The 12,137-nt window shown below is 36.0% G+C and overlaps 1 protein-coding gene across 1 annotated transcript; it reads left to right on the top strand.

Annotated features, from left to right (window-relative positions):
* Window positions 1-409: 409 nt before the first annotated feature.
* On the top strand, window positions 410-6,339 carry LOC104536365 (guanine deaminase-like; the record flags this gene model as incomplete). The annotated part of the gene is made up of 5 exons (XM_010178949.1): window positions 410-477; window positions 920-1,066; window positions 4,037-4,155; window positions 5,226-5,253; window positions 6,269-6,339. Coding segments are annotated over 5 exons (433 nt in total), but the record flags the coding sequence as incomplete, so codon positions are not given.
* Between the last annotated feature and the right edge of the window lie 5,798 nt (window positions 6,340-12,137).

The following is a 12,137-nucleotide window of genomic DNA, read 5'->3' as shown; positions in this document are numbered from 1 at the left end:
TAAGCAGAAATGAGATACTGTATGGTATCTAGCCAGGATACTAAATGTTAACAGTAGTTTTGTCTTTAACATTAATAAATTTGTTTGTTATGGCTTACTGGAGTTCATGAAATGACCTCCCATCTCCTGGAATAAGCTTTATATCATATTTGGACTTTTTAACAAAAAATAATTTTCAGCAGATAACTGTAAAACTGTAGGAATTTTTAACTGAGGAAAACTGCATTTATTTTTAGTGATTAAACCCCATTTGTGAGATCTATGAACACAAATGCTTCATCCCAGTTTAATAAATGAAATCTGTTGCATGCGTTCTGAGAGCCTTTGTCATGAAATGGCTCTGCAGCTTTACTCTTCCTGAACTTTTTCTCCATGTATCACACAGAACATGTTTCTTCTTCCAATCCAGGTTGCGCAGTGGTGTCTTAAATGTGCAGAATGTCCTAAAACACAATGTGAAGCTTGGCCTTGGCACAGGTTAGTATTTTGCTGTGATTTGTTTTGGGAGATACTAAAACATGGCTACTTGTTCGTATTTAAAAGTCGGCATGTCTCCAACTTATAGGCCTGCTTTTTTTTTCACTGCTTCTAGACTAGTGAAGTCTAAAATACTGAAATCTAGAGCTGGTCCAAAAGTGTTTAAAAAGAAAACTGAAAATGGATGAAGAAAGTTTTGTTCCTGTCATGAGAGTAAACAGGGCTTGTGCAACAAATATTCAGGTTTTCGTTATTCTGTGTTGTGTTCTATTTACCTATGTTTGTGAGAGGATCCTTATTAGGAATTACACATTCGGAGACAGTGCTTAGCAGTAAAACTTTTTGTGTTTAGCACATCTGCCATTTCATAATATTTAATAAAGGCTTGCAGTCATAGAGATTTATTCAGAAAGCTTGTTTCTAAGAGTCTGATCCCTTTTAGATGTTGCTGGTGGATATTCGGCTTCTATGCTTGATGCCATCAGGAAAACAATGATGGCATCTAATAGCCTTCAGATCAATAAAGTGAATGAAACAGGACTAACTCTTGAAGAAGCTTTTCAACTAGCCACTCTAGGAGGAAGCCAAGGTAAGCAGAAATTTCTTTAGGATGAACACAGAGAACTACAGCTCTTTTTGATATTATGTCTCTTTGCCTTTAAAAGGTTGCTGAATTCACAAATTTTCTGGTGCCAGACTGAAGTCTAAAATCATATCTGCTGGGCAGAGATATCCTCCAATCTCTCATACCCACACTAGGCTCATTACAAAAGAACACTTATATTGATTTTGAGAGTTTAATAACAGAATCTTAATGATTTTCCAGGGTTATACATTTTGTTCGCAAAGATCCTCAGACTTCTTAATCATTAGTGCTTGTATGTTTATCACAGCAATTGGAAACACTTTGTTTTCTCAGCAACCAACACTTAGAGGAAAAGCTGTGCAATTACTATAAAATTACTATAAAACCATGTATCCTGTTTGTCATCAGTTTCTAATTTTGTTTCTGCTTTTTGAGCTTTCAGTGAGGCAGTTTGTCACTGTCTTTCCAGCAAATCAAAACATCATGCAAATTGCTTCTCAGTCAGATAAAAGCACAAAGTTTAGACAGGATATGCACCGTGGTTGTTTAAGACACAGTTGCATCTGCAGAATATAGTCATATAGTATATCAGTTGTTCAGGTTGTCTAGCATGTTTTGTCATGCAGTATTCACAAACTGAATTATACAATTTACAAAGTTTTAGCAAAACTTGTATGATTTAGTATTGAGCAAATTCACAGATAAATAAAAATTTATTACTATTTCACTTATTAGAAATGAGCTTGTTACTTGCTAAAGAACTGGTCTCAAGTCTTTTCAGTGTAACATTTTTGTAGTTGTCAGAAAGCGTTGGGAACTATTAATGGAAGTTTGAAACATGTAATGAAAATATCAATCAGGTCTTCTCAGGATTGTATTTTAATTTCTGGAGGGTGTAATAGGAAAACAGAGAAGACAAAAAATGTGTAGGGGACAAAAAAAGATCTTTTCCCCACAATATATACTGTTCTTATAAAAGATGAGAATAAATTAGCTGAGATAGGAAAGGAAAACTTATTAAAATCCCAAACTCATATGTGATTTCCCTTCCCAGTTACTCTTGCACTTGTTTTTTCTGGGTTCGTAGGTTTTCTTTGTAATGTGTTCATTTTATGTATTGGTTTTGAGTTGTTTTATCATTCCTGAATCACTTTCAAGGCCAGAATATATATTCTCGTACTATACTCATACAACCTTTCCGTAGCCTAGACATTTGTCACCCTCTTGTGTTTAATCTAAAAATAGCATTCTGCTCACAAACCTGAAGGAATAGGAGATCCTTTAAGTTGAAACTGGTGAGTGTGGTGGTTTATACAGTTGCACTATCATCCAGTGTCTCCTCCCCACCCAGGGAGGGGAGTCGGGAAAAGCAAAAGAGATTTGTGGGTTGAACTAGAAATAGATTTAATAAAATAACGATAATCAGATATTAATAGCAGTTCTAATATAAAATACACAGAGTTATACTCAGTCAATATTGTGGAGAAGTAGCCCTCAGGGTTAGGACAATAAACGAGTCTCTCTCGAGATGTCAGATGGGGAAGAGGGAGCAGGAGGAAGAGGAAGAGGCAGAGAAGGAGGAAGAAGGGCCGTCTTCAGCAAACTCCCTGATTTATAATGAATGTGATGCTGATGGTATCAGTAGTGTTGATTGGTCAGCCTGAGGTCACCTTGGGGTTGACTCCCCTAGGTTTCTGCTTCCCAAAGCCTCTGTACCTGTTTATCTCAAGACTTGGAAGACCTTGAGCACTATTGCAACCTGCATACCAGCATTAGCTGGAACCTATAACAAAGTTTTTAATCAACTTTGTTCCCATGAAGTAGAGTATTGCAGTCCTTTCAAAATCACAGTTTTCCACAGCAGAAAATTGACTCTAAAATTCTGTCCCACTAAACTAGGACAGTGGGTAGTCAAAATATTTCACCATGTGGAGGAGTTTAAACATCTTTAAGGTATTGTGAAGTTCCTGCCACATGCAAACTTTACTGAAGGCTGAAGTTCCTTTGTCAGACAGGAGCAATCTGAAAACACGTGAACAAATTATTTTCAGATGTTATGCCCTTTTATAACTTAGTTAAACTCTAGAGTATTGAAAAAGTAGATTTAATACATGGATAATTTGTACAACTTAAAACTATCCTAAGTCACTTCCAAGGAGACACAAAGGCATCTCTTTAGGTATTCTAAGCACTTGCAAGCACCTAGTCACTGAAGATTAAACTAGATTTTCAGTGCTTGCAGACCTGATAACCAGGTCTGCTTTGAAATAACATAGCTAAATACTCCACAAGACAAGCCTTACAGGTGGGTATGAGACCTTCAGATCTAGCTATGATTTTTTTGCAGCATGATATTGTCCTTTGTTTCTGTTCTGTCCTTTGTTCTGTTTGTTTCTGATTACCCTTAGTTATCCTCTCAGCACTCCTTTTTATTATCATATTATATGTTACATTATCATATGTTACTATTATAATAGGTCTATACAACCTGTCAAATTTGCTTAAATAGTTTAAACAATTAAATCTAATACTGGCTTGGCAAGGTGAATATTATTACATACTTTATTGTTTCTCTGACCTTATTTCATTGCCCCTTTCAAGGCTTTAATGTTTTTGCAGTGTATTTACCCCACTTTAAACAGTTAGTAGCCTGTACATAAGATCTGCAATGACACAAATGGAGAATATTCAATGAACAAAAATCAAAAGAATGGTTCAAATTGTTCTTTAAATTTCTTTTACTCTTAACAGATGCCCTTCAGAAATTCACCAAAATATGTTTTTACTGAGAAGTTTTTTAAGAGTACAGATGCTAACACAATCACTGTTGAATTTGCTTGCATGTTTTTCCTTGTAATCATTTAAATTCTTGTAGCTTTTTTAATGAACACTCAAGTAAGTTGCCAGGTGCTTCCACAGGATGGAAAGAGGCTTGCATTGAAGGTCTATTTGTAAGCTTTTTTTCTTCCTCAGCTCTAGGATTAGATGATGTGATTGGAAACTTTGTGGTCGGCAAAGAATTCGATGCACTGCTCATCAACACAAAGGCTTCGGACAGCCCTTTTGACTTGTTCTCTGCTGATACTTTTGAGGTAATCAGAACAGGAATAATGATCAAAAAAGTGACTGGAAATTACATGAGGAAGTTCCATAATACAGCCAGAATATGTATTTCAAAAGTTACTCCAGTAACAGGAATTGGGTATACTACACCACTGCTGTCGGTATTTCAGCCCAAGAGGTTCAGTGGTTGTTTTTTTTTTCAGAATCTGGCTGTCCTTAGTGACAGCTCTGTATCCCCATAAGCAAAATGTATGTAATATTTTTTAATACATGTTTTATTAGCCCAAGCTGACAATTAGAGTTAGCTATTTGCAGTGACAAATGGCAGCCAAGAAAACACAATTTAGTTTTACTTAACACTTCAAACTCAAAAATAGCAAACTGTTCTCTGATAAAGGCTAGGTTACCTTGACTGCACTGCTATTGTAAATTTAAGCAAGAACTCAAGATGGCTTATTTGAGTTGAAAGCACAATTTCTATGCAAACATATAAGCAGTATTGGCATTAGGCAATGGACACACCTTCTCATACAAAAATCTTTTGTAATTAAAAAATGAACAACAGTTTCTTGAGTTGACTGATGTAGCCAGACTGTCTATTGCCACCTCTATTCTGAATGTCACCATTTACCTAGAAATACAGGCAAAAGTGATAAGCTAATTGTTACATAATCTGTTTCAGACACAAGAATCTGGATTTTATTAATCTTCTTCCTAATTCAAATAATTCTGGGAAAAAATATTTTCCAGTTTAAGTCTAAACCTTTTAAGCTAAGTTAGCAGTTCTTAGGACTTTAAAAATGCTTACAATTTTGTCTCATTTTTCAATAATTAAATGAATTTGAGAACTCTAAAAAAGAGGAAGCAGAAGTATTGTCTTTTAGTAATATATTTGTTTATACCATCAAACTTGTGCAGTGTTTTCTTCCTGAGACATATAGCCTCCTTACTGAAAGTTATATATGAGAAAACATGTAAATAAGTTTTGATTTTACTTTTAGTAGGAATAAATTTATCAGTTATTTCAAGCTTCAAACAATTATGATCTGGGACAGCAGATACTGCTTTCTGAACTTGGTTTTCTCCCTTTTTTTTATAGGATGCTCTCCAGAAGTTTCTGTATCTGGGTATGTTCTGATTTTCTGCTCACATAAAATTCTCTTGTTTCATACATGAAAAATTGCCTAAATTAATGTGGAGTTTAATATCAATTTTTATACATAATTAAATATACATTTGTTTACAGTATTTGAATATATTTATTTACATTGTGTATCAACATTAATATATCAGTATTTATTTACATTAATTAAATATACATTTATTTATAAAAGCTGAGTATAGAATTAAGTGGTTTAACTTTAGTTCTTTGGGATATAGTTAAATAGTCATTTTAACATGATCAGATGCACCAAGTTTTCCAGATCTAGTACCACACATATCTTCACCTACAGTATGAGTTAAATCATATTTCACAGTTAAGTAACACTGACATGGTAATCAACAGTTCAGAACCAGTTCATCTCAGGACTTTTGCAGACCAGTTGCCATTGTGGATTTTTTTTTTACTCTCAAACAAAAAAAGTTGACCTTTAAAACAAATGAAAGCCAAACTAAACAATTCCACTCCCCTGAGAGAACAGATATTCTTTATAGGGCATTGTCTGGACCAAAAGCTGCACTGCCCATTTTGTTGTTATGTAACAGTAACTGATGTTAGCTTGGCCATGTTCATGTCATTCTCTATCTAGGCTTTGCCTTTTTGAGGAGCTGCATCAGGCAAACCAGCTTTGCCACTACCTGGTACCTGAGTTAGTTCAGATGCTGCACCATAATGCATTTTCTCTGCAATATATATTATTTTCAGTGTTTGAATCTACTGAATATAGAGAAAACTTGTAATAACATTGCAGCAGCTGAATGCTGTGTTTATTTCTTAAAAAAAAGCATGAGTAGTTTAAACATCAATTGCTCTTTGTGGCAGCCCTGACTATGTCTCTCCAAATAAACTCTCTCAGTCATAGTAGACAGTCAATGCAAATGAGGTATTCCAAAACTGATTTTGTGGATTGCATGATTTTCATTAATTAAATCAGTGCATACAGTTATGTGCAAATCTCTGTTTTGACCATGTTATTTCAGGTGACGATCGGAATATTTTTGAAGTGTATGTGGCTGGAAAGCAAGTGGTTCCTTTTTCAAGCTCAGTATAAATCTGTTTCCCTTTTGCAAAATACTCTGCTGATCATTCTGCATCTGATTTGGAAAAGATTGATTAAACACAGTGCCTGATCATCAGGAATGACACCTCATTTTTGTTTATTGTTTTAAAACTTGCAAACATTAGAAATTTTGTTAGGCCTTTCAAGAATTACTTTACCAAAATTGTCACAGTTCTAAGAGGAAGTGGATATTTAAATTGTTCAGTAAAAATAGCATGTGTGCATTGATAAGGGATTTGGTAAATAACTTCATTAAAAAAGAACTTTCTGTTCCTTGTAATAGTGTACGAAGCGTTTTGAAGAGCAGTGAGACTCTTATTGTCTATAATATGTCTGAATTTAAAAAAGCCAGTGCTAGTAAATTGATTTTGCAGATAATGAATATCATGGAAGAATACAATTTGAATAATATTATCACCATTTATGAAAAAATCAGTGACATTTTGGGGCATTTAGAACATTTTTTCAGTTTTCTTTAGGAGCTTTTTTTTAAGTAATTTTTTAATTTAAAACATGATTTTTTAAAGATAAATTATATAAGAAGTATGTATTTATAAATAAGTAAGGGTCCTTGTTATTAAAGAGTTCAGATTTGTAGTCAGGCAGAAGAGAACTGGTGGAAGAATCAAATAAGAAACAGGGCATTAGTCCCAGGGAGCTTGGCTGGGACAGCAGAAGGGCTACATTGCTCTGTGATGCTGCCAGCTAAAACTACATTTCTGCAGAGTTTGTTCCTAAGTGTTGTAGTGGTCAGCCTGATCTTCCACCAGTTCCATACCCACTCCATTGAATTCCTTCAGCTAAGTGACAGCTGGATAAAATGTGTTAAAACAGATATCTGAGCAGGCTACTCAACCACAAACAAATGAAGAAGTTTTTCTGGACAGGAGGGAGTGCTTCATCTGGTTCAGCCTCCTGCAGAACCTTCCCAAGCTCATTTGCTTCTGACTGTTCAGAGAAGATGATATAATGTCCTTTCTCCTTTCCGTAAGGGAAGTGAGTAGGTTTTTAAAAAATCCTCAAGAAATGGGCTATTTCTGCCCATTACCACCTTTGACTTGAGGTGGAAATCCTCACTGAAATTTAAAGTGCTCTTTTGTGTCTTTCAAAGTGGCAACCATAATTCCAGCCCTGTAAAATGCTAGGTAAAAAATGTGCCCTCTTTATTTTGGAAATCTGTGCCACTTCATTTCTTAAAAAGCGTATTTCCCTACTTTTTATTAGAGACTTTTTTTTTTCAAGATTAGTTTGAGGAGAGAGCTGCTCCTTGTTTCTTTATTATGTTTTTGCTACACAAAGGATGTAAACTTTCAGTGTCAATAGAGGCAATATGTTACTGTGTTACTATAAACATGTGTTGAATATGGTTTTAAGGCCTGCTTCAAACTCTTTTGATTTTACTAAGCTTTGTTTCACACCTCTGTCTCACTGTCTGGCGAGATAAAGGCAGAGAACCTCGCTCTGCTCACATAACAAGGGAGGTCACTGCACCAGCCTCATTTCATGTCAACTTCTGAGAGGGTGCTTTGCCCAACTGATAGCTTTCTGATTTTAAAAGCATTTTCAGAACTTACACACCATTATGGTTATGCCTACATGAGACCATATAGCGTCAAATGGAAGTGTAAAAGCTAGCTGGGGCACTTAAAGCAGTACAGTCTTTTCAGTGTGGTTTTTTTTGCCAAAGCCGAGTAGCCCTACTGAAGAGCAGGGGATATGGGCTTGCGGGCAGCACCCAAGTGCAGCTACGCGGCTTGCTCATTGAGAGCTCGCTCAGGTATCTTCACAGGGCACTGCACTGTGCCATGTATTTGCGGAGGTACAGCCTTCGTATCCATGATGTTTCCATGACTCCAAAGGCTTTAAGAGCCAAGATTTAAGGATTAAGTTTTCCACATTCCATCAGGGTGTTTTCTTGACCATTTTGTTTTTCACGTGTCCCAGTCACCTATACAGTAGCACACTTGCCTGGCAAATACAATCTTCAGCTCTTTGTCTTGGTTTCCTGATTCAGGTAGCATTTTTCCTCATGATTTTTGACATTAATTTAATTGACCAAATTTCATGTTCCAAAACCAAAGATCTGTGAGACACACATTTTAATCCTCTCAGTTACTGTTGGAAACTGGGAGTTGCATAGTTTTCAGCTTTGGCTTTCCTGCAAGAATGTTTTCTGGAGTGGAGGAAGATTATACAGCCTTGTGTACAATGTATATTTTTGCCCTACTTCTTTGCTTCTAGAGCTATGAATTAAATCACCGCTTTTATTGTAGTGGTAGTCCTAGCCATCTCTGACTTCATTATTTTCCCACTATTTTGTAGTGTTGCTAAGAATAGGATTCAGCATTTCTTCTTAAAAGATTTATGGAAGAGGAAGGGTTGCTTATCTACAAATTGGTAATACAGAAAAACTTTAACAAGTTTAACGCTACACTCTGGCCCAGTTACAAATGGACTCCCTAGGGTAACTGCTGCCAGTGAGCTTTGTATCTAAATGTTGGCTGTGTCATGAGCAGTTTGATTCTTCCTTAATTCAGTCACAAGACAGGAGCTCAGCCTTTTGACTATAGCTTTACTAGTGTCTAGTACCCAGACGCTATCCAGAATTAAAAGTGGAGAATCCACTTTCTATGAATGTTAGCTAGAGGAGGACCTCTGCCTGCAGGTAGTGCTGTGGGCTGACTGCACCACCCTGCAATGCCCAAGATTGGGAGAAGCAAGAAGCAAGATGGATAGCATTATACTAAATGCTGAGGTGTTTGGGAGTAAAGGAGAGAAGCCTGAATTTGATGTGAGAAGAAGCCAGTGAGGGAATTCATATAACAAATAAACTGGGAGACTGGTTGAACAGCAGCACCTTAAAGAGAATATAAAGGAGAAATACTGTAATGTCAGAAAAAAAGTTGAAGTGGGGTCCTCTGGGGTAGTCCCAAACACTTGTTCAGTGGAAGACTGCTTACACACAGAAATGTTAATATTTTAGTTGATAGGGAGAATGTAGTAGGCAAACTTCTTCTCTGAAGCAATGTTTGGAAAGTCACCAAGGATCCCACTGTGAAGTTTTGGTCCTTGTGACTCTGTGGCTATCTGTAGGTTGCCAAGGTACTTGGTGCAGTAGAGGAGGGTCAGTAGTTGAAAGCAGTTACTGCTGAGACAAACATCTACGCTATATGCAGCTTAAGGTTACATATAGTCTGCTTCCTTGGGTAAATGTCCCCACTGCATATGCAGTTTGAAGCAGGCTAAATAGTTGTTTTGGACTCTTAATGTCTCTTCTAGAGGCTGGAGTGTCTTTGGCACGCAGCTGAACCTCCAGAGTAATATCCTCCAAAATAAACTTAACCTTTGTGTTCCAAAACCACCCTGTGAACTGAACCAAGGTTCAGTAAGGGAGGAGGATTGGGAGTTCACTTCAGAACAGCACTACTGTCTCATCAAAATGCTAATGGAGGCTAGGACTTGGACTATTCCCCTCCATCCTCAAAGTCACAGAACTTAGTAACCAAAAAAAAAAGTAAACGTCTTTCCTCTTCCTCCCTCTTCCAAAAAATAAAAATATTTTTTTTTTAAAAAGGCAGCAACCCAACACTAAGGAGATATAAGTAAGTGGAAGAAAAGAAAGGGATAATTTTCAGTCAAATTGACTGAAAATAATTGATGCGGCAGTTCTGACTTAAGAAAAAACCTCTGGAAAAATTGTACACGCAACTGTTCCAGATGCCACTCCCCATTAGTTCGCTTGCCAGATTGTGGATGAGATCCTTGCTTCTTAATGTGTCTTTGTGTTCAATATTAGCACACTATTCAGACAAAATTTTAAAAGGGTAGTTTGTGGAAAGCTTGTTTGTTGAGACAATATGCTTAATGTGTTCTATGTTCAAATGAGCACTCATTTATTCTAAGTGGAATGTATTTGAATTACTGTTATTTGTTGATCTCATTGTGTCAGTTTAGGTTCTGATAATTAATGAAAGGCTAGTAAGTATTGCCTATGCATTATGCAGTGTTATTTGCATTATTCATGTGTGGCAAGTGGAGTTCTGCACTTTAAAATGTTGCTTTGGCCTAATATTTATATTTATTCTGTGTTTTTTTTGTGCAATTAGCAAGCTTTGCAGGGGAAAAAATGTGTATTTGTTCACTGTACTGAAGATTTTAATTATAGTAAGTAGATTTTCTGTTAAAAAAAGAAACTTTAAAATTACCCTGTTTAAAAGTCTGTGCCTGATTATACACTCATGAATGAAAAAATTATAATGAAAGCTTTATGAAAAAGCAAATGAAAATGAAAGCAAATATGAATAATGTTTTAATTTAAAAATATTTACGAATAGATTAATTTTATTTTAGTCATGATTATGCAGTGCAAATTAGCAAAAAATAATAATGTTTGCTAAATATTTACTGTTCTACTGAGTAGAGGAGAATGTAAGTATTCTTGATTATACATTTTAAGAGAAGAGTCAAGTCTTGGGGAAAAAAAAAAGTACTTTCAAAGAATATCCCAGTTTTAAAAGGAAAATTTATTGGTGGCATTACTCAGACAAGCTGTTTAAAATATTGTTTTAGGCATTTCCAGGAACAATTTATAACAGATTATAAAGTGGACAGCTCTTAAAATACTGGGTTTGTATGGATAAATAGTGCTGCCTTATCAGCAGCCCTGTATGTAGCAAGGGTCAACTCATCTCTAAAATGATATTGTACAAGTAAAAGGCATTTTTTAAAAAAGCTAAAGGATTTTGAAAATTTGAGAAATCATTAGGAAAAAAATGAATTTGAAAAGAGTATTGAAAAGGGTGATAGCAGAACACAAAATAATGCAAAGTAGAAAGAAGCTAGATTAGAGGAACTCATAAAAATAAGAGGACATGTCAGTGAAGTTTTAGCTAGGAAATGCTCAGAAAAGAAGATATTTTTTCAAGCAATATTTCTTTAAATCACAGACCTCATTCCTTCTGAAAGTCATTGAGGCCAGACAGCTGAGCAGATTTCCAAAGCAGTTGCTTACATGCTTAATAATACAAGCCCAGATAATCGTACCTGATCATAGCATAATCATATAACAATTTTCAACCTCTCAACATCAAGATTTAAATCAAAGTTACTTGTAACAATTCCAGAGGAAATCTAGTGCAAGGGCATGTTATGCTTTCTCTCCATGTGTCCTATGAAACTTGGCATTGGCCAGGTGTGAACTAGTCTGGCCCTAGGGAAGAGTCTCTGCTCCTGCATGCCCCAAATGTTGTCCTGTCATGTGCCTTGTGGAGCAGTGATGACTGAGTCAGACATAGGAAGACAAGCATCTGGTGCGACTAGAGTAACTGAAAATAAGTTGTTTTAAAAATCAGATTGTTTAAACACTGTGGAGAGCACAGCATGTTTCAGATTACACAAGTGTATACCTAATAGTGAACTTCTAGGAACTGGGAACTTTGGCTTCAAGTTGGAGGTTTTTTTTAAGCTGGGGTTTTTTAAGCCCTTTTGCAGTATGCGCAACAACTTGTCCTTCTGTCAACAGAGGAGCCATCAAATGACATCTGCAAGGCTCTCTGTACAAAAAAATAATAATGACTGCAACAAAAACAATTATTGGGAAGCCAAAAGGACATTTGCAACATCAACAACAATCTCCTGTGTAAAGTTAATAGAACTGTTCTCAAAAGACTGAGCAATGTTTTTGGAAGGCAGTTTCCTGGGAATTTCAGTGGAAATTCTTTCTTGGAAAATGCCCTGAATCAGAGTGTGCTCCAGCCAATGAGGGCTTCTGTGGCTCCTGCAGAGGCAGT

This window comes from Mesitornis unicolor, unplaced genomic scaffold, assembly GCF_000695765.1.
Source record: "Mesitornis unicolor isolate BGI_N332 unplaced genomic scaffold, ASM69576v1 scaffold3672, whole genome shotgun sequence".
NCBI lineage: Eukaryota > Metazoa > Chordata > Aves > Mesitornithiformes > Mesitornithidae > Mesitornis > Mesitornis unicolor.
Note: the sequence above shows the minus strand (reverse complement) of the source record. Positions and strands in the feature narration are given on the sequence as shown.